Raw genomic sequence first — 26,930 nt, forward strand, 5'->3', positions numbered from 1 at the left:
GAATTTATTTATTTTGAATTTATTTATAGGTATTTATAGGTCCTGGATGGCTTCAGCTGTGAAACATGGAATTCTGTAACCAGTCAGCTGCAAACACTTGAGGAATATGTTTCTAAGCTAAAGGAGTTTTCCCAAACTCTTAATGATAGAAAATTAATTCAGTGCCAGTTTCAGTGAAGTGCCAGCAGACACAACCTGACACAACTAGAGTATCTTTCAGCAAAAAGAAAGAAGAAGGTTCATTCCTTACAGCTGGATAATGAGAATATCTAAATTGCAGAAGTCTGGCAGCAGAGTCTGTAACCCAGCCAAGTGCAGGCTATTTATGCTAGTAATAAGCCTTAAACTTAATTTTATACACCAGTTTTCAGGACTTGTCCTGCCATAGGAGTTATTTTAGCAGGATTTTAGCTATATCTGCAAAACTGAGAAACTTCTGCCATGGCTGCAGTTTGCTCAAGGATCCTAAGCATTCCTCTAAAACCTGTTCCAGTGATGAGGCTCAGCCTTACCAGAGCATCTCACAGCAAGAAACAAAGAAAATTTTCTCAACTGGAAGGGAATGGTCAAATTCTGAATGCATTTGACATTCTTAACAGGTTTGATGAGGCTTCTTATCATCACCAATTAAAGGAACCACTTCCATTGGTTTTAATTTCCTTCTTTTTGGGCCTGTATTACCAGAAGTGTTCCAAAAGCAGTCATTTTCCCAAGGTAAATGTCCTTTCTGTTTAACAGAATGAAGCAGACTCTCTTAAAAGAAGAGGAAAAAAAGGGATGAGTGTGTGTGCAAACCTTGACTTGTGTGATGTCATTGATTTCCTTGCAGTCTGACTTCTCTAGATGAGTGCCTGTATCTCAATACTAAGTTTGTCAGTTATTTCCATCTGGACACACAACTCCTAGGAGTCCTTTTTATTCCCCAGCCAGGTGTCACCTGGGTTTTGTTCACACCACAGCAGTGGTTAAGGTCTGCACATCATCAAGTGGCTGAATCATCTAGAGAAGTGCACACATGGGCAAGCAATCAGCAGAGGAAGCTGGAACAGACTGAAAGTTGGTGTATTCATTATCCAGTTACTCCCTTTCTGCTTCCACTGCCTTTTGGGGTGACAAGACTGCAGGGTGATATGGCACAGCCCCCTCCTTTTGCAGGTATGTGCTGAGAGGTGCCCAGGGAAACCGAGGGTACAACAAGGTACTACTAAAGGACAGGAAGAGAAAGTCTTGAGAGACAATAATTTACAATGTGAATACATCTGCATGCTGACAATACCTCTTGGCCAACTGCAAAATGTGTAAAATTTCCTACTGACTGTGTTGGCTACACAGCTCCAAACACTGCCTCTTCAGCAGAGGGATCATGGGCAAAAAATTTCAACCCTCTGCATTTATATTCTTTATTCACTTATGTTCTTTTAATCCATCATCTTCTGAACCAGGCCCCATTCTACAGCAAAACCCCAGGCTGTAATCATGGGAGCTCCAAAATTCAGCAGAGCTGACCAAGATTTATCACTAGATTTTAGCCAGAGTTCAGAGACCCAGAGTTCACAAACCTGAGCTACTTACCAGGTGTGCTTGTTGAAGAAACCTTTGAAGATGAAGACTCTGATTCTTCCTGATTAAAATGGAGAAGAGAGGGAATAGGGAGAGAGGAGAGAAGGAGAAAAATAATCTTTATAATCTGTTAGATTCACAAGAATTAATCTCAACTGTTTGAATATTTCAGTTTTTACATATATTTTAAATGGTTCTGCACAACCGTATATAGAAAATGAGCAAGCACTTCACAGAGTAGGGGTTATGTGTATATTGATACAGTAAAGTATAAATAATCTCTTGTACACCACTGGAATCTCTCTGATAATCCTTGTATTGAGTAATGTGAATTAGATAAAATTTCTCAACTCACAGCTTTATCTTCTTTCTGCTCTGGTTCTGTTGATCCCTTTTCAGCAATTCTTCTCCTGTAAGCAGAGACAAAAGTTACCAAGCTCATCATGGCTTTAAGATGGAAGAATGTTGTTTACTGCAATTAAAGGCTTATGGAGCCTCATGAAAATTAGTGTTCTAAGAAGTACTTTCAAAACACCTTCAAAGGCAAAGCCCTCCTGCCAAAGCAACTGTGCAATTTGAAGTCTGCATGCCTTCCCTTACTGCTGCACAAAGGCTTACACAGAAGTACTGGATTACACTCAAATAAAAATGGCTATTCATGAAACACGATCAGCCTCCCAAAGCAACCACGAGCTGCTCTCCATCTGATCCTCAGCCAGCTGCAAGCAGGCACCCCAAACCCCACCTGTGTGATGACTAAGCAGATGGAGCAGAGCAGGAACAGCTCCTCACCTCCTGGCCAGCAGGGCACTCATTTCTTCCATCAACCCACTGCCTCCCAAGGGAAGGGGTCCATTTCCACGGCCACCATCTGTTTTGGATGAAGCAGAGCCTCCTCCTCCTCCTCCTCCACTCGAACTGGAGGAGTCTTCACCCTTCAGAGCACACAAAAAGACAGCACATGTGCCAAAAGAATGAGAGCTGACTTCATGGAACCAGCAAAGTTCACGTGCAAGAAAGGCACATATTGTATTTGCTGGGAATGTCCCGATGAAGGCAGGAATGATGCATCTGACTCCATGTTTTCAGAAGGTTAATTTATTACTTTATTATATTATATTAAAGAATACTATACTACACTAAAGAATACAGAAAGGATAGTTACTCGCTGCTAAAAAGATAATAATGAACTCGTGACTCTTTCCAGAGTCTCGACACAGCTTGGCCCCAATTGGCCAGAGAGTTAAAACAATTCGTACCAGAATCTAATGAAACAATCATCTTAAGGGAAAACAATCTCCAAACACATTCCACATGTGAGCACAACACAGGAGAAGCAAATGAGATAAGAATTGTTTTCCTTTTCTCTGAGGCTTCTCAGCTTCCCAGGAGAAAAATCCTGGGTGAAGGGATTTTTTCAGGGAATGTGAATGCTACAGGCACAAGTGCATGAAGGATGGTATGGGCTGGCAGCACACCCTGTAATGCTTTTTTCTTCATGAATTAAGCCTACCCCAAATACCTTCATACTGCAGTTGACCTTGACCAAAGCTTAGAAGTGGGGACAGGAAGGGGACAAAGAAACCAGAGCTCTATTTACCCGTGAGACTTTCCTAAGTTTGGCTCCAGCGAGTGCAGCTGCTAGTCCAGTTAGAGGGCGATTATCCTCGGCCACGAATCCCGCTGAAAAGCCAGAGGCTGGCAGGGGGGGAGCCGGAGGGGGCAGGGGAACGGGAGGGGCTTGGCTGGGCAGCGGAGGAGGCGGCGGCGGCGGCGGGGGCGGCCCCGAAGGTGGGAGGGGAGGAGGTGGTGGAGGGCCAGGAGGAGGTGGGGCTGCTACTGAAGACTGAGCTGGGCCAGGGGGCAGGGGAGGTGGAGGAGGAGGTGCAGGTGGTCCTTGGACAACACCTAGTGTCAGAGAGAAAACAAAGAGAAGACATTAAGGATTTAGAAAACAAAGGACTTGCTTCCATTGAAAGGGTGGCCCTTTTGCTCAGTGTACGAGACATTAAAACTGGTAAGATACTGGGCAAGAAAACACTGAATTTCAGCAGGAGAGAAGCATTCTTATATAATGTACTAAAAAAATTACACAGTATCCTGTGAGAGATCAGACAGTTCCAGAGACATTGACATGAAACCCCTCCACTCAGGTTCTGTGCTGCAACCAAGAACAGCTTTACACCAGGAAACAGGCAGAGGGTAAAGTCAGGCATGAGCATCATAGCAGGAGGAACAACAGGGTGTGCTCACATGGTGCTGAACAGCATCTCACTGCATTAACAAGCACTGACACATCACCCAAACATCTGAACCCCTGGACTGACCGAGTGCCAATGCTAATTTCTAAGCTGTATGTAAATCTTTCCTTTAAAATAATTCCAGCAATCAACTTTCACAATTTAATACAAACAGCAATTAGTGAGTTAGAAGACTGACATATTTCAAGCTAATGGGAAGAAGCCCTTCTACTTTTTATTTATCATTCTTCTACTTACTTAAATTCACATTGTTATCCAAATACAAAGTGTACTTTGAAAAAAGAATATTCCGATGATCACTGTATTATTATTATTAAGAAATCTTGACATAGACAACAGCTCCACATCTCCACAGATCCTACCTCTGTCTCACCAAAACCACCAAAAGGCAGGAAAAATACTGCACAACTACCTTAATCTCTAAAGGCAGGAATTTCACATATGAGTCTTCTTGGTTTCCTACTCTGCTACCTACTGCAGAAATTCAAAAGCCTGTTATACCCTCCTGGCATCACTCACTGTCCAAGTGCACACTTTTATTCCATACTAGAAGTGAGGCCATTCACTGTAATTCCACTCTATTTTCCTGCTCCCAAAGCAGCTCAGACCTTCATTTCAGACAGGAGGATATAAACAGGGTCCATTCTGCGTGGCTTGTACCAGGCTGCTTATCCCCCAGGAGCCCCTCTGCCCACACCTTTGGAGCTACTGCAGAGTTCAGTACAAAGACCTACATCTACTAAATCCACCTAAATCTGTTAAATCAATATAAAAGCAGGATCTAGGTTAACAAAGACATGTATTACCATGTAAAATGCATTTCTATCATATTGGTGGAGTGTTCATTAAGGCTGTCACCTTCTTAATCAAACTTTTTGTCTAAAGTCTTCTTAGCTACACTGGTAAAATTCTGCAAAAAAACCTGTCTCTCTATATCTAAATACACACATATATATGTATGTGCACACAGCAATGTATCAAAATACAACCACAGCCCAGAAAAAAATGCTGTAGGTGTCACATGGCTTTCTAAATTTGAATTATTCTTCACTGAAGGTCATTTACATGTCCAAGGCCACACATGTGCTCCTCTATGTTGGCTGCCATTAGGAAATGGATGATCTATGAGCTAATGAAGTGGTAACACCACTTCCCAAATAAACCATGACCTCACTGAAGGTCATTTACATGTCCCAAGCCCCACATGCGCTCCTCTATGTTGGCTGCCATTAGGAAATGGATGATCTATGAGCTAATGAAGCAGCAACACCACTTCCCAAACAAACCAACAGTGCAGGGCTTACCAAGCAAGAATGTGACCAACTCTGTTCTCAAAAGGCAAATCCTTAAGAAATCAGGATTTTACTCATGAGAGGCCACAGAACATCAGCTCCTAGGCACAGAGCTCTTGCGTTTCCCTTACCCCAGCAGTGTCTGGCATGAGGATCAGTGCAGCTCAGGAAGAAGCACGGTGCTCATGCCTGGGGGCACTCGGGGCTCTGCCCCTTAGCGCATTAGTAGCAATAACAGAAAGCCTTACCCTGCTGGCTCGGAGCTTCAACCGGCTGAGAGGCTGCCTGCAAGACTGGCTCAGAAGCAGAGGAGTCTCCCAGCACAGAGTTTAGAGAGTTCTCAACAGAGGCAGGGGTAGCTGCAGAGGGAGAAGGGAGAACACTAGGCTTGGATGAGGGAGTCGAGGCATTCGGGGAGTTGGGAGAAGGAGAAGCTTGAGGCCCAGAGAGTGACAGAGGCGGAAAGGAAGGCAGCGGGGGGGGAGGAGGTGGCGGAGGCGGCGTTGGACCTGAGGTAGAAGGTGAAGGAACCGGATAAGCCAGGTTTTCGGGAAGCCCGTTGGGAGCCGTGGGAGACGTGGACGCTTGGGCCACCGCGTTGGAAGCCGACACGGGCAGGACGGGTCTGGGGCCGGCGGCTTTGCCCGGCGGGCTGCTGATCATGACCGGAGGAGACGGGGGCAGGGGGGCGAAGCTGGGCGCGGCCCAGGCCGCCGGCCGCGTGCTGGGAGGCAAAGTGGCCGCGGCGCCCACGGGAGAAGGGGGCCGAGAGCTTTTGTTGACGGGCCGAGGAACCGTGGCGTAATGGGGGAGAACGGGGTGGAAAGCCGAGCCTAGGGATGTAGCAAAACGTGATGCGGAGTGCCTTAGAGGCGGTGTAGGGGGAGTGGAGGTCGGTGGTGCAGAAGTCACTACAGCGTACTCCGGTGTGGCCTCGGCCATTGGCGCTGAGACTGCTTTTGCATATGATGGAGGAGGTGCTGAAGGAGGCTGGCAACTGGAGTATTCAGGAAGTGGAGTGCTATACGGGGAGTTGTCGAAAGATGGAGCTGGACAGAAGATGGAAAGCAGCAGCAAAGGCAGGATAAAAAAGGAGAAAGAGAAAAAGGGAGCTAATGAAGCAACAAAACCAGCATTCGAACAAAATGTAAAAATGTAGACTACAGTTAGTACCAGAGGATTAGGCACAAGTGAAAATACTGTTAGGAAAGTTTTACATATTATCAACAGCTGCTCTTAAATTTTACCAACTCTTTTTGTGCCAACATTTGAATTTACAAGTACGTTCTAGAGAAAGTTTTCTCAAATCCCATCTGTGAGATTGATTGCTCAACCCTGTCTTTTACCAGCTTTTATCTTCTTGTTTGGTTGCAAACTGCAAGCAAATGTAGTGATCTTAACATTTGTTTCAACTCCACTAACAAAACTCTTACCATAGGCAGCAAGTGTCATCTCTCTATTCCCCAGAAAAAGCTGCACAGCAAATATTGAAAGTACTGGGAATAAAACTACCAATAAAACCCTCTGCTCTAAAATGACTTACATAGTATTCCTTGACTTTCACCATGAGCTGACTTATGTAAACTGAGTTTGAGACTGAAGAACAACCAAGCACTTGACTAATGTTCCATAATATTACCAAAATGAGAAAGCTTTCAGTTATCACTGGATACATTTCCACAGGCAGTGCATTATCTTATCTACAAATACATACAACACATTTCACTGAAATGTTACTACAATGATAGATTAAGCAAGGCTTCAGACTGAAAAGCATTTCTCACACTAACATACCTTCTATGTTAACACACTCAACCTGATATCTTTCAGGGGTTTTTTCCCAACTTATGTGATGATAATACATTTGTTGAATAGAGCAAACAATGATAAGGTATTTAGAAAGTTTAACTCATCACACTTCAACCAATGTTGGAGATGCCCAAAATGATTCAAGTTCTTCCACGCAATCAGAGAGTATGGCAACGGAGTGAGCAAAGAATGCAAAAAAAACTATCTTAGAATTAATGGAAAATTATGACAGGAAAGTCAAATATCTTGGACTTCTTGCCATAAAAAAAGGGAAGGAATTCCAGCAAAAAGAAGCCCGAAATACTGACTGCTGCTACACAGCTGTACACCCTTGCCATTTGTTGGTTCTCTCCCACTCCATCACCCAAACACCTCAAGAGCAGTCTGGTGGTAGAACACACTCGGGTTTTGAAATTCTTACCAGCATTTGAAATTCTTCTCTCTCTTTCCCATTCCAACTGTTCCCTTTCCAACTGTTCTTGCCGTTCTCTCTCTTGCCTCTCCCGTTCGAGTCGTTCCAGTCTCTCCCGGTCCTGCCTCTCCTTCTCCAGTCTCTCCCTCTCCAGGCGCTCCTGCCGTTCCCTCTCCTGCCGTTCCCTCTCCAGCTGCTCCTGCTCCAGGCGCTCTCTCTCCAGCCTTTCCCTTTCCAGCCTCTCTCTCTCCAGCCTCTCCCGTTCCATCCGTTCGCGGTCCAGCCTCTCCCGTTCCAGCTCCTTCTGCCTCTGCTGCTCTTGCAACTGTCTACAGTGGTGAGAAAAGGAAAGAGACTAAGCTGCAAAGTGAAAACCAAAAACATCAGGCAACTTTTCAAAGGACAAGGAGATAAACTAATCAACAATCCTGGCAGCAGCCAGAACAAAAGCACAGCATTCGTACCCACCTGGAAGTCTTAATCCTAACATGCCACTTTCCTGAGCTGGGTAATAGTTTTATTATGCTTACAGTAAAAAGAATCACATATCTGATTTCCTCTTAACTAACTGAACATTCTGAGAGACAGACTTCAAGAGGTAATTTACTGCTAATTTACCAACTGATACAATCTTCCCAGTTTGGGATATGGAGTTACATTTGTTCTTTGCATGGTATTTTATACTCAGAGCAGTGAAACAGCAGTAAAATACTCATTAAAAAAAGAAGCACCTCAAATAAATTATGGTTTTTGGATTAACTAGTCAGGTAGAATTTATCCATATTTTATTTTATTCCATATCCATCAAAATGCACACGTGTCCATCCCCACTTGCATCTTAACAGACACACACACAGCTGAACTGGCAACAACATGAGAACACCCTGAAGGCACAGGAAAAATGGACATGGTCAAAAAAATCCAGGGTGCAGCAGCCAAGGAAACACTGCAGGGAGCTGGCAGGGCTTCCAGCTCATGGGAGGCTTTGCAAAGCAAAGCAGAGAGGGGGAAGACGTGAAGAGGAGAAAAACAAGTACAAGCCAGGCAGTGGAAATACCCTAAGGGTAAGAAGAAAGCTTGCAAAATTCTCTGCCAAAGCCACTGGGTTGGCTGAAAGGACTTCCCTGAAAAAAAAAAAAAAAATGCAGTGGGAAAGGCTATATACCACCTGTCTGATCCTTTCTTCTCAACTTGTTCTGTATTTTCTTTAGGGTTTTTTAGGGCTTTTTAAAAGTTATATCTTCCTCGTTGGTTAAAATACAGCTTCTTGATTTTCAAAGCTTTTTCTTCTCTTGGGGATAACTCAGTGATGAAACAAAATTAGGCTGATCCTCCTCCCAGCTGTGGCCAGTATGTTCCTGTCAGTACATGACACTGAAAATGCTGCCAGTTTTTGTTCTCTATTTAATTCTTGTTTCCAAAAAAAAAAAAAAACCACCAAACCATAACAGTTAGAGAGAAAATCTTGTCTACAAAGCACAGATCCATTTTTTCTGCCATGTTTCAGATGCATACTGATGACAGCTTCTCAACAAACACAAAGCACAGCCAGCTCTGAGTTATACAGCAGAGAGGAGACCTGAATTTTGACACCTCAAGCTACCAGATGTGTGTTTTCTATACTATGCCACTGGGCAATTTAATTTGGACAGTCATTGGCAATCCTATGCTGTATATGTAGATTCGTAAGGACAGAATTCTGAAAGGGAAGGGAATTCTGAGGGTAAGGGAAGCTGTTTTACTCTTTTTCATGCTCAGGAAATACCAGCATAACTGCCAACTCCAGTCCATGAACTACTGTTATTGAAATCCATCCCATTTTCAGACCATTGGCTTTCCTTTACAAACAAAAAAAAAAAAATTTGAAATTTATTTCTATAACCAAACAAGTTTCTCTTATGCACAACAAATGGACTTTTCTCACTACTCATTACCCATCAGAAGCAAAAAACCAGTTTTGCTCCTTCACCATTTCCTCCCCAGCCATAAACCAAAGCTGTAAGAGCAGTCACTATGAAACCAGAGCTGCAACCCAGCTTGTTAAATGACTGACTTTTAGCATCCCAAGTCCACTAAAAAGTCTGCTGATTGACCCATACATATTTGGAACAGTAGAGGAGTTCTATAAATATTAAGAGAATACAATACAAACCACAGAAATATTAATTTAATACCTCCAAGAGGTGTTAAAAATATTGTTGATGTTACATTTTTGCTTGTTCTGTACAAAACTAATTTGACTATGTGTTCTTTTTTCCCCTCAGATAAAACCTATTATTAGAGGAAAACAGGGTTTTCATCAAGGCTAACTTCAGCTTGGTCATGTAAAAATTCCTTTTTTTTTTCCCCATAGAGGAGAGGTGGATGCACATGTTTGTATCTAAAAGACTGTTCAGAGCAGAAGACAACACTGACAGACTCCAAAGCAGCTTTGTTTGTCATTCTTTTGCATCCATTTGTCAGAAATGAGCATATTCTACCTAGAAATGTACACTCTGCTCATCCTAAACCTAAAATGTAGATATGGCATTTGGGACCATAAACATTTCACGTTATATTTAGTTTATAATACTGGAAGACATCAATTCCCTGGGGTTTAACAACACATCAAGCAACTGCCAGAAGATTTCTTTTGCTGAAGTTCTTCATTTCTTTACAAAAATAGAAGCTCAATATAGGTCACTCCTCACACAAGGGCAGCATTGCCAAGGTTTTTTTGCAATAAGCCATACCAAGGGTTCTGCCATAATTTCATATTTCCATAAGCAACCTGGAAAGGGAACAGGGAGGTGCTCATCATAAAGCTCCTTAATAATATTTAGTTATTTATGGCAGCAAGGATGATGGCTGATTATAAAGAATTACTGATGGATCTTCTAATTCCAACTAACCTGGGAATAAAACTGGCAAATAAAACTTCACTGAAGAAAGCAGGGCAGAGAGAGGGAAATATCTGCTCAATGAATTTACAAAGTGCTGAACTTTGGGTTGCCTGTGGACCCAGGAGTGAGATATAAGGGTTACAACAACATCCATTCATTGATGTGTCCTGTTCAAAAACCTCAGGCAGATGCTATACATGAGGAAAGGATTATGGAGCAGCACAGAAATAGCACCACCCTGCCTCACAATCCCTGCATCCCTGCTCCCACCTCAAAACAGGAAGAAAATCAGAACTGAAAAGATTCTGAGCAGCAGAAAATTGTTATCAAAAGTACCCAACACCTTCCATCTAAAAATAATTTAGAAAGCTGTAATTCTGCATTCTGGGAAAGACAGTTGGAGCTCTGAGTGATGGGGACACCCATTCACAACAGCTGGGAGAAAAGAGTCAATGCAAGAAATGAGAGCAAAGCTCAAAAGAAAAGAGCAGCCCTGCACACCAGGCAGATGAGCTGTGGAACTCCTTGCCAGAGTGATTCAAAGAAAGAGCAGGAAAAAGCCCACAGGGAAAAAAAAAAAACCAACCCCAACAACCATGGAAATCATTTAGAAAGCAGAAACTCCATCCTGCAGAAGCTGTTGAACCAAGGGATGCCCAGAGGATGGAGAGCAGCAGAGGGAAGCATTCCAGGTGTTTGGCCTGGCCCAGAAGGGTTTGTGTCACAACAAAATGCACCTAAGTGTTTAAATTTAGTCTGAAGCAAAAATTATTTCAACTGGCAACGAACACTATCAAATTATATTGGCCAAATAAGATAAAAGACAGTGAAATAACCACTTTTATCCACACAGGACCTGAATAACAAAGTACTCATTCTTTAGTAAATATTGAGTAAGGCAGTATTTAACTTTTTTTTTTTTTAGGTAAAAGAATCCCCATTTCCCATTTATTCAGAAAATAAAAAGAATAAACCCAGAATTTTTTTGCCAGGAAGAAAGTTAAGCACTTTGCTTACAATACAAAAGCTCTACCAAGAGAGGGCAGCAAAATACCTTGCAAGCATATCTTACACATATGAGATTAAATACACCATTGTTGAGAATAATTCCTCATTATATGTCACTGAAGCCCCCCTTTGTCAACAAAGAAGGAAAAAAAAGAAGCCAAAACAACCAGCAGAAAACCACACCTCATAACTCACTACACTTCTGCTGTCATTTTAGTAGTTTTAATAAACCTTTTGAATGGCAAACCAAAAGGTGCACAGGTCAGATGATCACTATGCCAGTAATACAATCAAGTTGCTTTAACACAACTTAATAAGCAAGGAAGAATTCCATAAGCTACACACTAGATCTTAGCAAGTGTTACAGTTGTATCTAGAAAAGATTAAAACCACATTTGATTCTATATTAAAAAAAAAGGCATTGAATCCCTCTGGCTTTGTTTAGCCAGCATTAGATAGTATAATTTTAATTTTAAATTTTGTCAGAGATCAAAATTATATTAGACAAAAACATGAGCAGATTAAGGAGAGTCATCACACATCAATTAAAGTACCTCTGAATGTCAAGACTGGTAGCTCAAGAACCCTGTGAAAGCAATACCTGAAAATCCTTCAGTCTTAGAAAGCACATCTAGCCACCAGGACAACTTCTGAAAAAGCTAAAGAGGTGCTCACAATGCCCCAGAGAGCTGTCTTGTAGTGAAATGCTTGTTATGCAAAGACAATGTGATTATTCTAACTATTTTAGAAGTGTGACTTATGAAATGTAAGAGCTAATTTCCATGAAATAGCTGAGCCTGCTGTAGAACTGAACATGTCAGTCACACACAAGGTGCTGTTACTCATGGTTAGATTCAGAGCCAAGTTCAGAATCTCAGAATAGCTGGGAGCTCTATCACTGTGACTGCTCATGACACTTTTCTTTGTGGATTTTAATTAGCTTCATGCCAAAAGCATTTTGGGAAACTTCACTTTGGGGTGTTTTGGGAAAGGCTCTTGGTGATTTTTTTTTGTGGTGCTGGTTTTAAATTAGCTACTTTAACACTGCACCAGCTTGTAAAATCATTTCCCCTCTTGCCCTTATACTTTTGTCCAGTTAAGGAGATACTGTCTGAGGATAAAGAATCATATTTACAATACTAACTTGTGACTTAATATGAGCATTAATCCTGCAGTTCTTTGGGCAGCCAAGCAGCAGGAGCATGACTACATTCTTGAAATAACACTTGGGTTAAAAAAAAAATGCAATGAGCAGAATTAAGCACACACTGTTGCATCCCTGCTGGAAAAAATCCCCCCACATTCTGTGATGATGACAATGTTTAGGATTTCTCCTACATGACAACTGCAAAACAGAACTGCAGTTAATTTACTTACTCAGGTATACACAAAGCCTTCCTGGCTTGCTCTTGATCATAAAAAGGAATAAAAATTAAGCAGCCCTGCTGTCTCAGCTCCTGTTATTCTATGAAATGAGCCAGCACCACATGCACACTGAGGTCACTTTCCATTTAGCAAGTAGCACCACTTCATTCAAAGCCCAGTGTGGGTGATGGGTGACTAGGAAGCTATCTCAAATTAATACTATTTATTATTTTTTGATCTGTATTGGGGAGGGAAGGGAAGGGAACAGATGGGTTTTTTAATTTCTGCTCCTGAAGGTGAATGGCTGGGAGATCCTCTGGGCCTTTTGCTGAAGACCTCAACATAGTCAATTAAAAGAATGGAGCCCTCAGTTAATTCTCTTAAAATATGGCCATTACCATACAGGTTGAAGAGAAGACAAAGATCTCAACTAGAATAAGAAACTTCAGTGTTTACTGGTAAAACAATATTCTGTTTCAGAGCAGACTTTATAGCCAGAGGGAATCTGTCCTTTCCTGGGACACTTTCCACATCTAAGCCTCCATATCTTTGTCACCTGCAGCAGAGTTACTGGATTTGTGCAGAGACTCCTTCCACCAGAACCTTGAAAAATGCCTTGAAACATGAAGAAACTCCAATGGTGTCAAAACCCAGAGCTTCTGTCACAAGGGCACCAAGAGAAAAAAAAAAAAAACCTATGAATAACAAACCCAGAGCTGAAACAGTTTGCAAAAGCAAAGAGCTGCCTGCTCTGGCAGGTCACCTTGCTTCCTCAAGTGGAAGTTGTGCTGTACATTCACATAAATCTTCAGGATTCTAACACTAGCTTGCTTTGCTCTTGGCTGTGAGATCAAGCCATTACATTTTTTCCTAAAAAGATGATAGGAAACTGCACTGAGGAGCCCATATATCAACCTGAATAACAGAGTTCAGCCACGAACCTGGAAGGCTTCTTGTCACAAAGCCAGATACATTAAAAACAGAGGTATTTCCATGAACACTACAAAGGCATCTTTGTATCCAAATTCAGGAGGCACTGAGCTGACAGACATTCCAAGATGAACAGAAACTTGTTTGAAGTATTTAATTTGAAAACTCACTGTAGAAAACAAAGATCCAAGACAAAGCCTGCAGAAAACAAAATATCTTGAGGAACAGAGCTGACTGAAGTAATTGCTGCATTGAATGAAGAGGTCAGCTGCAGGCTGATAATTCATAATATTTGACAGCTGTTAGTTGTCATTTATGAACACACCAATTTCATATTTCATTCTTTCTTGGCAGAAAAACTGTGTGTCAAAGCAGGGCATCAAATCACTCAAAGATCAATATGAACACCATCCCTGTTTTGTCTGCCTAAAGATACAAAAAGAAGGCAAATGAGGGAGAAAAAAAAGTTCAATATGTGTATTGAAAGAAGACACCAAAAACCATCACTTGAGTTATTAAAAAACAACTTGGACTTCAAAACATACAATTGAGGGAGATTTTCTGTGTCCCACATGGTGGTTTTTTTGCCTTTTTTTTTTTTTGAAAAATAGTTTCTTGCTTGTGCTGTTACTTTTTCTAAAAAGACAAAGTGTGTCAGAAGAGAGACATAAGGATGACACCCAGAAGGCAGCATGAAGGTTGCCAGACTATTGCTGGCTTCAAGCATTGCAGTAATATTCTGCACTTATTGTTCTGAAAGTGACCATTAAGATAGTCAGTATAAGAAACCAAATGTGGTTCTAAGAAAACACTCAACAGCTTTTGCATCTTTCTGTGCTTCACTAGGGGTTTTTTTAAGTTTTAAAGGCAGGAAATCTAGAAATAACTACAATGCTAAATTTTAAAAGTAAATGTATCACATCAGCTACAATTAAAGCTGGGCTCATCAATGCAAACCAACTGAGTTGTTCAACCTGGAGCCTCAGTGCACCCAGGCTTTTGGGGCTGCCCTGAGCTCCTCTAACCCTGCCTCCAACTGCAGAGCAACAACCAAGCCAGCAATGTTTGGAGTTTTATTCTCAAATGCTGTTAGCCCCAGCATGTGGGCACAGATAGCATTATCTAATCCAACAGTCACTACTCACTAGAACACATCTCACATGATGGCTCTCCTCCTCCCAGCACTGAGTCACTGCAGCAAACACAGCAGCTGGCTGCACACAGGCTACACAACGTCTGCCTGAGCCACAGGCACCAGCACCAGATGCAGGCTGACCTCAGCTCCATCTGAAGCACCTTGTCCTCTACCCTGTGATCACCAGGAACTCACTCTGGACATCCACAGAAGGACATACAGACACAGCCAACCTACTTCAGCCCTGCTGAAACTATTACAGGGGAAAAAAAGATGCTTTGACATGTTATTTTGAACTTAGCTCCTAGCCACAAGCACCAGCACCAGATGAGCTCAGCTCCATCTGAAGCACATTGTCCTCTACCCTGTGATCACCAGGAACTCACTCTGGACATCCACAGAAGGACATACAGACACAGCCAACCTACTTCAGCCCTGCTGAAACTATTACAGGGGGGAAAAAAGGTGCTTTGACATGTTATTTTGAACTTAGCTCCTAGCTTGATTTTTAATAGTTTAATCCTCTGATCATCTTCAGTACAAGTTCAGGAAAGTGTGTCTGTTATGGCCCTTCAAATTTGCAAGAATTTAACTGAGTAATCAAAATGGAGTACCAGCATTAAACTTGCTCTTCCATCTTTAATATTAAATATTTATTCACCACTCCAAAATTCAGCATTTACCACAGAGCTCTCTCTCCTGTATGGTCATGCAAACCTAGTGAATATTTACAATATCTCAGTGCCTACACATTATGTACCATGGAATGAACACACACCACCCCCCAAATTTCATAATTCATGTACAAAGAGAAAATACATCCACATCTTGGAAATTTGCAAGCTGTAGACATCAAACACAGGCAGCCTCCACAGAGAAGAATCTTCACAAGATTCATCTCACAGTCTGAGAATCTTCATAAATAAGAAGTACAGGATGCACCAATAACAGAAGCTCAGCAAAAGTGATCAATATTTAACCTCTCTGCACCTTCCTAAGCAATCTCAGCTGCATAAACTTCACTTTGCATTATCTAAATTAAACTCCTGCTCTAAAACTCTTACCAAGTCAGCTTTATTTTCTGTCAAGTGCTTGACAGTCAGGACTGTTTCTACCTGAGCATAATGCACGTGGTGTCAGAGAAACCCAGACCACACTTAGTCAGCTTGGTACAATGAGCAAGACACAGGGACTCAGAAGATCTGCCAAGTCTGACTGCTAAATGCCAGAGGTTTGTGAAGTGAGTTTATGTATATGCTCTGGAACAGACAATTTCTGCCACTCTGAGCTGTGCTCTGCACCTTTGGTTCTTTCAGCAGCACTGAGAGGTGAGACTGGTTCAAATTATGGTTTGTATCAAACACTTTACACAAGGTGAAAGGATGAAGGCATCTAAGTAACTACATGTATCATGATTTTGAAACACTACACAAATCCAGGTCCTTACAGCTATTTCCAAAGTTCAGGCAGCTTTCTCCTGATCAGTCACCATTGCATGGAACACTTCCAATGTCCATTTGATTTTCCCTGTACACTAATGGGGTCTACAGGTTGGTGGTTTTCCCCTCTAAAAACAGGACACCTACTGTGAACTCTCATTCTATTCTAATCATCAAAATCTGCAATATCATCCAGCTCCTCCTGCTCTCCTTCATTCTCACGTATCTCAACTCACATCAGCAACAAGGACTTGCTCTGTTCAGCAAAACACCAAAAGAAATTTGATTGCAACAGGTCCCATTGGTGCACTCATGCCTGTTCTTGTGCTCCTCACACTTCCACAGCAATTCTCCTCTCTTCCACATGAACTCAAAATTCCTTCTTGGTATCTGTCAACTGCTTTACCAAAGCTTTTCTGCTTTTCTGAAGAAAATACTGTCTGGGTCCAGTTTACTATCCAATGTTTTATCTATCTGTTACCAAAGTCAAATTAACAGGCTTTCATCTCCTTGATCAAAAGGGATTTAAGGTTTAAGAAGAAGCTTTTATGTTACAAGCTAAAAATGCATTAGCTGGAAGTAGCAAGAACTAGGTTTTATCAGTTAAACAAAAATTAGTAGCCAGCCACAATGATAAGGACATGAAGAGACAACTAGAAACCTGAAATGTATCAGGTAGAGGAATTCTAACAGACTAAGGGATCTATTAATGCTCTTGGATCAAACCTCATTAAGCCTAATTTTCCTCATCTCCATCTTTTCAATATATTATCTCAAACTAACAGGACATGAGCTTTCCTGGCAGGAGCTAGATCACAGAAAGACACCTGTACTCATGACATTTTAGAAAAAAGAAGGATCTCAGCAGTAGAAAAACCTACTTTCATTGGCAACTCCCTCTCAGTAGTGTATTCCAGTGAATACAACTGGAACACAATTTCTTAAAAGGGAACACAATAACCAAAAATGTAGAACAACTTGCAACTCCAATCTCATGTCCTGCATGAAACAGAAAAAAGCTCAGAGAACTGAAAGATTTCAAAGCAATTCTATCAATGTCATCAGAATACTGCTTAATGGAAGAGTGGTCTTCTCAACAGATCAATGTTACCAGCAACTACAATTATGCTGTGACCACACAACACCCATTACACCTACCCATAAAGCCAGGTAAGTCTCTGAAAACTTTACTACCAATGGGAAGAAAATGAGACAGGCTAAAAAAAATAAATTAAATAAAAAAAGGGGAAAAGCCCCTTTTGATTCCATCTAAACCATAGCTATGCAAACAATACAATCACATGAGTGGATTCTATTGACCTCTCAAACCCTAAACTAAAATGCCAACAACTCCATCATTTTCAGATGTATCTCAGATGAGAGCTGTGTGCTCAGTTATAATCCAATCAATCCATGTGCCCTTTAAAGAAATCCTACTTCCTTGAAAGAAGCTGTTGGATAAATGGCATGATTTCAGAAGCAAAGGAAACTGGAAGCTGTACATCTGGCCACTATCTAGGGAAAAAATACAGGCTGTGGGAAATCTGTAGAAACAAGGCTACCAGGGACACACAGCCATGGGCAAACTTTTATTCCTTTAAACTACAATAGCTACATTGACACTGAATTGCAGGATTTTCTCTCTTAGCATTTCTACATATGTTTTCAAAACAGCTCAGGAGCATGTAATAATTACTAATTCACAAGGGGGAAAATATTTTACTGTATTTAAAGAACAAGATTAGCAAAACTCAGAAAAAAATTGGTTTAATCTGTAGAATAAAAATCTTTCCTTTGAGTCTCTTAGTAAATAAGAAGCTGCTACATTTGACAGCCTCTGAACTTGCACTAAAACTAAGAATCCTTCCACAGGATGTTACAAAACCCACATCATATCAATACTAAATTCTAGCACAGGCATACACTTTGTTTTCTTTAACAGTATCATCACAAACCAAACTAAAACAAAGCAGATGAAGTATTTAATAATTACAATCCCTCCCAATATTCTGCTGTTGCATTTTCCAAGCCTGCAATGTCTTTGAGTACTTACGAAAGAATTCGGTCGAGTTTTGGTCCATGGCGTCCCTGAAGGGCAGTGGGGGGCTTGTACACCCTCATCATTCCTTACTATCTGTACAGTTCCTCTGCTCCTGGAGCTCTTTATTTATGAAGCAGTGACCATTTTGAAGTTATTTATAAACATTAACTCATTAAATTCCCAAGTGTCATTTTAGATACCAACTCAGTGACTCATATTCCTGACAGTGTATTTACCATGGCTGGGAGAGAAGGTAAATTTACATGCACCAGTAGCACACACAGGCATGCCATGAACTAATCTTGTATTTTAAAATGGTCTTTGGCATTAGGTAACTCTGCAGCTATTAACAAATATGTATGTCAACTGAAGCTGGCTCATTATCAATCGGTGGAATTTATAAACACTGCCTGGCCATCACTCTGACAAAATGAAAAACAACCCACAGAACAAAATATCCCTTCAGTTTTGAGGATCAAAAATGGAAGCTGGAGTGTTTTAAAGCTTGCTATTACTGTACTGAAGTGAGTGCAAATTAAGGAAAATTACAGCTAGCTTCAAGTAGTCCTTGAGAGGGAAAGCATCCACCATGTGCTAGGATTTCTTAAAAGACAGTAACAAAGTCATCAATTCACCAGAAAAAATTACTTCATTACACCTTATGTGTAATCTTGGCCTTATAAAAACCTCAGTTTCAGATGGCACATCTGGTCCTAGCAGCCTTAGAAACTATATCACTGCCCAGTAAGCAATACAAATATTCAAGTAGGAAGCTCTGCAGCAAAATAAACAAAGTAGTTTTACCCAAAATGTAAGGGCATCTAAATCCTTTCTAAACTAGAGAAAAATCTCTGAACCAAAAAAATGTACTTCTGCTGGCAATGAACTAATTTCACCCTTCAATTCCCAATTTTCCCAAGATTCCTGGACACTGGTTATGAAAGCAAAGGAAAACATCAGACCCTGATGGTTGAAGAGCTCTCTTTATTATGCCACTCTTCACTGGTCAGTCCTTTGGCAAAACACTTCTGAAGAAATGTTTCTATTTCTGCCTAGGAAAACCCTGAAGCTCCAAGCCACATAATTTAACTTTGAAATTAGTCCTTCTCTGAGCAGAGGGTTAGACTAGACCTCCACAGGGTCCCTTTAATTTTCATGCAAGCAGATATTTTTCTCCAGCTTAGAATAATTTAAAAAACATTTTCCTGCACTTAACACAGGAGTCAGTTACACACTACTAAACCCAGGCACACCTAAGGAGGGATAGGAGAGCAGAACTCAAAGACAACTATTATCAAGGCACATTTTAAAGAAAACCCCCACCCAACAGACACACATTCCACAAGCCATAGACTTGGCAAAGCCTTTCTCCTGATCCATCACAAACCCCATGTTCCTTCCCACGCAGTAGCATTTATTCCCATTTCTTGCATTCCCTGTAGTCTTACTGCTCCCCACAGGATTCAAGTCTGCCCACACTGCTTTTACCCTTTAGTGAGATTGGAAATGTCACTTGGAGATATGTTAAAAGTAATATATACTTCAACCTTTTCTTCCCAACTATTTACTACTCTCTGCATTATGGTAGTAACTCCTCTTCTTAGAGCCTGAAAGCTGCAAGACAGTTACTACAGAAGAGAAATTCTAGCTTATAGTTAATTGAGCTTTATTATTACCATGTAGTTAGAGGAGTAATGAGACTGAAGAAGCATTTGTGAAATGTTTTAACAAAATTACATGTTCTTCTTAAGCTTAATGACACAGCAGCAATAGTCCTTCCACGGACAATCTGCCTAGCAGCATGAGTAAACACTCATTCCAGGGCTCCATCCTTGTTTCAGGGAAAACAAAACAAACCCAGAACCAGACTTCAAAGAGGACATTGCATTAAATGGAAACAAGTCAAGCACACTGATCAAAAAAGCCAAGCTATAAGAATGCCATCTGATAGGATGTCCTTCACATACCAAAAATTTCAAGAGACTTTCAGAGCTCTTAATATAGGGCAGCACTTATTCTGAGGAGATGCCACTCCACAATGCCTCTCTCAAAAGTATTTCAGCATTATAAATTTCAGATAATGCAGCTTTCTAAAGGAACAGACAGCAAATAAAAATACTAAAAAACACTAATGTAGGACAGAAAAAAAATCAAAAGAAAAAAAGGCTTTTTAAAGTCTGTCAAAAGAAGTGACATAAAAGACTTTTATCATGACAGCAAACTTGCACATGAACACATCAAACAGACAGATTTGTAATGAGGTTCTTGCTATTTGTTCTTAAACAAGGTAACTTTCAGATAAAGTGACTCCTGCTCAGATTTAAGAAGACACAGAAGAAAAGAGACAGACAAGTACGATGCCAATTTTGATGGCAACCCTTTGTTCAACATATAGAGCTTCTTTATCAAATGAATTATTCCTAAATTGGCAATTTGGTTCTGCTCACCTCTTCATAGATATACTAAATACTGAATAGCAAAATAGAAACACCTTCAGTGCTAATTAGACCCAACCTGTTTAAGCACTCTTCCAGTCAGCACAAAAAGCCATAAGGTGCATTTACACCATCAGTCTGGACCACCTCCCATTTATTCAAGGCTCCTGCCCCCTGGATCTGTCCTGCATGTGACCTGAATCATTCCCAGCATCCCTTCAGGAAGGGAACAGCTAATCTCCTGGGAGTATTTTGATGGTAAAATAATCCAGGATTGCAGCACAGGCAGTGTGCTTGGGACAGCCCAAGGTCTTGCTGTTGTCCCTTAGCCCAGTGTGACAGCACTGTCCTAAAGCCTTTGCCATGTCAGACACCCATAACCCACACACTCACCCCACTAAAGTGGGAAGATGGCAGCCACAGAGTTTGTAGAAATTGGGCACTTCATCAATACATAATGATTATTAAAAGGAAGGGGGAAAAAAGTCTTTATGTTCAAAATGCTACAGGTCTGAAAAAAATATCCCACAGGGATAGAAATTGAATGGAACAGCTTAGCTTGGAGAAAGCCCCAGCTGGCCAGGGGAACATAGACCAGTCACTGAGGGCAGCACAGATATAACCAGCAGTGCTCCAGCTGAAAATTAAACTGCTAAAGGCTCCATCAATTTATCCACTAACAGCAGAAAATTAAGGCTTTTTGCTAAAGAATACAGTGTAAAGGCAAACAAGATTTGCAATAGAATGCTCTGATCTAGCACATCCACACTCAGGACAAAAGCCCTGTCATTCATGATGACTCAGTTCTCTGCTTCTGAAACTTCCTTCCTCGCTTGCTGCTTTTTTCGGTGTCAAAAACTAAACACACAGCAGTCACTGGAAAATTAATTAGCCTGGTTGAAAATGACAACAGTGAAATCTCCCAAGGCTTCCCCTCTGATCTTCAACTCTTTCCTGGCATGCCAATTCCAGCTGCATTGTTTGAATGGGTGGAGAGCAGGAACAAGGGACCCAGCAACAAAGTTTTGACAGAGTGGCATTGAAAACTGTGCACATACAAATGCTGCCCTGGTGCAGGAGAGCAATTCTAAGTCCTTGACATTTATTTTCTCCTCATTAAGAGTTATCACTTCCTTGAACTGAACAGCTGTTCACTTTTAATACCATACCTTCTCTGGATTTCCATTTCTTCTTGTGATGGACCATTTTGTACTTGAGAGGGAAGCTGTGAATTCTGTCGAGGCAATGTAGGACCTGAGAGAAAAGACAGATCCTGAATTAATGGTTTGAATTTTTACCATGCAAAAAAAAAAAAAAAAAAAAAAAAGGCACAAAATCAAAGAAAAAGGCCAGCCATCACACATTTTAAGAACTGCTCACTTTTGCTTTTTAAGCCAAACAAGCTCAACAACATAATGCAGCAAATAAAAACTGCAACCTCACATGTACAATGTTACCTCACGCATCCGCAGAATGAATTTATTTCATATGGATGGAAAGGTCTCACAAAAATGCATAACAAACTTTCTGTAGGATGGAATTTGACAAAAGCTTTGAAAAGCACTCTGATTTTTTTTTTTTTCTTAAAACAATGAACAAATACTCTTGGAGGAGCAGGAAAGGCTCAAAAAAATTAAAGCACTCACCTAAATAGAACACTGGAAAAGGGGGAGAAAACAGAAAAAGGAAAAAAACAAAAGAACAGGAGAAAAACCATCAGAACCATACCACCACACTGAGAGAAGGAAGATAAGGCATGTTTCTACAGGTCACACCAAAATTTACTCAGATTTCAGGTCATCAACTTGGATCCAAGACCTTTTCTGCATAGGTAAGCATTGTGTCCAAAGGAATGGGGGCATATTACAAATGTGCAAACTGTGAATTCTGCTAAGCACAGGAGATGCAAAAGGGAAGGTCATGCAAAATAGTCTTCAGCCTTTACTGATGGGAAATTCTGAACCATACAACTTTCAAGTAATTGAGATCTGTATTGTAGAAACAAAAAAAGCTTTACCATTTTAATCACAAATGTACTTACAGCACAAAACTGTGTAAAAAGAAGTGAAGAACAAAGTGTGGAATGGAATACAGGAGACCAAGATTATGGAATTCGTAAGAAACAAGAATTAAAACCTATTAAAACATCAAGTTTTGAAAATGTCCAAGAGCAAAGCAGTGATTTCCCACTGATATTCCACCAAACCAGTTAAGAGTTATGGAGTTGTAATGAGATCTTCCCCCTCTCAAATATCAAAATACAAAATCTTTTCCCATCTGAATTTGTGAAAGTCACCCAAACCCATAAAAAGACCATGTGTGATACACATCAAGGCAATTTGCTTGAGACACAGCAAACAAGTGCCTTGTTTAAAAGCCCTACCAAGGTTAATTTCCTCAGAATGCCACAGTATTGTGTCCACTGTGATCTTTAATCATGAAAATTATAAAAGTGCACACTCTCTATGTACCCTACAATTACAAAAAGTAATGGGACTTAATTGTGGAGGATGAAAGCAGTGTACAACAGAGGTGCTGTCTTCCTGAGTTATTCTTTCAGCAAGCTTTAGGCCCTTATACCTAATGCCTTGATCTTGCTTGGGATGCACTAGTTTTGCTTGAACTATCTCCAAGAGACACTCAAGTAGAAAACCTATAATATTTTACATGCAAAAAAATTTAATTCTTAATTTATCATTGCAGTTAAATGATCATTAAGCAGGAACATCTGCCACATGGCTCATCTGGAAAACTTTTCTGCTTTAAACCTTCTGTAAGACACACACATCCTGCTCTCCTCTCCCCTGTGTGACAGGTGGGAAGCTTTAATGCCCATGACTGCAGCTCCCAGGCAGCTGGGCTATTTGCTGCCTGCAGCAGGCTGCAGCCTTTCATGGCCTTTCACAAGCAGACACAATCCAGCAGCACTGAAAGGTGCTGTAAACACCAGCACTGCTGCTTTGCCATACCCAGCAGAACACTTGGAGTAAGTCAAGGCTCACAGCTTGAGCTGCACACTGCAAGCAACACTTTGAGTATCAGATATGGGATGAAATTCCTGTCTTATTCCTCAGAATGGAACATGCTGACCTGGAAATTAATAATGAAAAACAGAAGTGAAAAGAAACGGTCACAATGTGTCCATATACCAACCAGAACTACTTTGTGCTGAAAATGCCATAGAAATGAAAAGTTCAAGCTTCCACCAATTTAATCTTTAGGAGTATTCAAAAGGCTTTTTTGAAGAAGGCAAGAGACCTTTTCTTATCATGCTGCAGTAGCTGGGTGCAGACCCCACTCTCCAACCTTTTTACCATAATCCTTCTATAGCCAACACCTCCAGAAAGTAAACACCAAACTTCATCTGCTCTGGCTATTCCAACACATCAAGCTGTGAGAAAACCTGTTCTTGCAGCCTTAAACTTTGTTCCAGAGCACTGTCCTGCAGAAAACCACCAATTTATCCATCAATTCTGCACAAGGCAAGCATGAGCAAGCCAAGGCAGCTTTAGCTTGGCCAGCTTGCTCCAGTGATGGGTTTCTTTCACAGCTATGCACACAGAAGAGGAAAAAAAAAATCACCTGCTGGCAATGAACCTGGTGGTTCCAGGACTTCTTACACATTTTTGCCTTAAGGAATTGCAACCTGAGTATACAAAAGGCTTCAAAAAAAGGGAAGTTCAGCTCTCAAGTCATCTGTCCTGTTTTCTCACGAGATTTCCCTCTGCAGCCACCCTGCTAATGAACATTAGGAAGTTAAAGGTACATGCCAGGTGGAAAAGCATGTTTCATCCTAGAAGGTTTATTACAGCAAGCTAAGCCTACCACTTGATTGCTAAAATACAACTGCCTGGGTAGCAGGACAGGTGGTATATTAAATAAACAGGAACTAGCTAACAAAAACCTCTCTCAGAGGCTTCTGAACACTTTAAGATACCTCAGAAACATCAACCCCCATGAGAAATATTCAGATACTGCCTGGAAAAGAACTCTGATCCTTTTACAGAATCAATTTATCTTCAGAAACCAATATAAGCCAAGTGAGAGATGAGGCTGAATGGTCTATTCATTCTGAGTTTTAAAGAAAACCTAACATCTCTCTTTTTCTAAAAAAGCACAGATGGTGCACTCTGCAGCACATTCTGACAGACAGAGGATATAATTTTATACTAATTTGTTCAGCAGCCATTCCAGTTTCAGTGCTTTCTGGTTTTCAGCTTATTTTCACCTTTGCATCACCCTTCCTCTATGACAGTTCAGGCCACTGTGTGCTGAGAGATGGAGTGGCAATCTAACACATTAAAATCTCAGGGAAAAAAGCCTGCATTAAGCATTTCCACCAGCTAGATGACAGCCAGACCTGGTTCTTCATGCAGTCACACAGACAATTAGGGTGGCATCAACATCAGAACACCTACATCACACTGCTGGGGACTGCTTGAACCAAATCAAGCATCTCCAACATCACCCTTTTAAACCACAACCAGAGTTGCAGTTTACCAAACTCCTTAATTTTTTTGGCCCTAACTGGCTGGTTACTTTGTATCTCTGCTCAAAAGCCAAACCAATTTCAGTTGCACAACCCCAAGAAAGCACAACTGGCAAGCTGGGGAAGGAAACACAGGGTTTGTCCTCCCTCAAGGCCTTTTGTTCCTCTGCTGCTTCACTCCTCCAGTTACCTCTTCTCTTTTGGAGTGTCACACCCTACCCCACTTCATTTCATGCCAGCTGCACTGTATGTTATCAGTGTTGACACTGGCTGATATTGAAAATATCACATTCCTGTAGCCCTAAAAAACCCCCCAAGCATCAGCTGTTCAAGATTGGCACAACACATGCCCTGCAAATTACACACTGAGCTGCAGTGGTGTTTTCCTTAGGCTGCACAGGCTCACTTGGGAGCTGGTAACACAAGGATGGATGGAAAGGGGTTTGGGGGGACCAGGGCCAGCCAGATCATGGGAAATCTTCCTCAGAACCTCACATGCCCGAAATCAAGAGAGCAAAAACACACAGAAAACCTCACTCCTATAATTACTGTACTTCAGAGTACAGCTTATTCTCACCCTAATTTTTGACTAAATCTACTAAAGCTGGTCAAATATCACACATAAGAATTTTAGTTTGGGGTAAAGATCTCCATTTTCTCCCCAGAGAAAAAGTTTATATAAACAACTCAGTAACTAAGAAATTCCACCCCTTCACTTCTCAGTATGTTAGTGCCAAAACTAAGCAGTGTTCCAATTATACAGTCTGATATCCAAATCAAAGTGTGACTTGTCTTTTAGAAGTCTTTTCAAAGACTGAAAGTGGACAGCAAATTTATTTATACATTTATATAATATAAACATGAGTGACTGGCTAATTATAATCTTTAGAAAATATTTCTTTAAGGACAGTTGGAATACTCCCACTAAACAAAGCCCACACCCCAGGAAAGAGTTCAAAGCTACAGCCAAAAAGATGTATTTTTGTTAGGGTATATAAGAACTTAAAAAAAAAAAGTGTGTTTAAATGGTTAAAGGTTTTCTGAATGAATGGAAAGCAGGCTTTTCAGAGATTTGTGCAGGAAGCAGTAAGAACAACTGTGGTATCCCTCTTTGATGTGTCTCCAGCTCCCTTCAGAGCCTGTCCTGCTCCAGGCCATGCCAGAACAAAGGCTGGGTTGATTTTCTAACCAGCCTTGAGCAGAACCAAAACCACTTCACTGCTCAAGCCACAGCAATTTATTTAAGCTAACAGAGACAAATTGTCATCTTCAAGTACAGATTTTTGATGCAGTATCATCAAAATACCAATGAGGACAGCATGGGTTAGAAATTTTTAAAACCTAAGCAGATGCACTGAAAGAAACAAAACTAACCATATATAATGCATTGATCATCACATCAGTGTAAGTTTATTTTATGACACATCCCCTCCATAGGTGTTATGGGTTTATATGCAAAACCATGATGGCCAAAAACTAGGGCATTAACTAGTGAAAACATTTCCTCTAGTACCTCTGTTTGGGTGAATCATCTCCCAGCCAAGGCTTCCCTTCCCTTTAAACACCTACTTCCTCACTCACAGCTCCCTTCAGCTGAGTTAATTCACTCATCACTCCAAATTTGAAACTGAACACTTTCCACTTCAATCCACAAGCTCTTGTAACTCGATGGAGGCAATAAAAGGCAATGAGAACAACAAAACTGTTCATGAAAGCACACATGAATTTCAGTAGAGCTAAGCCTCCTATCAGAGCCAGCAGAAGCCCCTATCAGAGCCAGCAGTGCCTTGGAAACCAGGCTCTGATAACCTGGGAGCCAGGCCTGGCTCAGCCCCAGTGTGCTGGGGGACATCAGCAGCTTCCAGTGTCCCT

At 41.1% G+C, this 26,930-nt stretch overlaps 1 protein-coding gene across 7 annotated transcripts in view; it reads right to left on the reverse strand.

Annotated features, from left to right (window-relative positions):
* ENAH (ENAH actin regulator) overlaps nt 1-26,930 on the reverse strand; it is a 90,544-nt gene that overhangs the window by 11,470 nt on the left and 52,144 nt on the right. For 2 of the 7 annotated variants that reach the window (XM_059840686.1, XM_059840685.1), the window contains exons 4-10: nt 21,739-21,823; nt 7,344-7,663; nt 5,362-5,472; nt 3,161-3,468; nt 2,353-2,495; nt 1,916-1,970; nt 1,573-1,621 (exon numbers count right to left, since the gene is read on the reverse strand). In XM_059840686.1, coding sequence (XP_059696669.1) covers nt 1,573-1,621; nt 1,916-1,970; nt 2,353-2,495; nt 3,161-3,468; nt 5,362-5,472; nt 7,344-7,663; nt 21,739-21,823 — 1,071 coding nt within the window. Of the gene's footprint in view, nt 1-1,572; nt 1,622-1,915; nt 1,971-2,352; nt 2,496-3,160; nt 3,469-5,361; nt 6,163-7,343; nt 7,664-18,146; nt 18,279-21,738; nt 21,824-26,930 lie in introns of those variants that run through there. The other 5 variants (XM_059840683.1, XM_059840682.1, XM_059840688.1 and 2 more) reach the window with 3 other exon arrangements.

The sequence above is a fragment of the Haemorhous mexicanus genome, chromosome 3 (genome assembly GCF_027477595.1).
Source record: "Haemorhous mexicanus isolate bHaeMex1 chromosome 3, bHaeMex1.pri, whole genome shotgun sequence".
NCBI lineage: Eukaryota > Metazoa > Chordata > Aves > Passeriformes > Fringillidae > Haemorhous > Haemorhous mexicanus.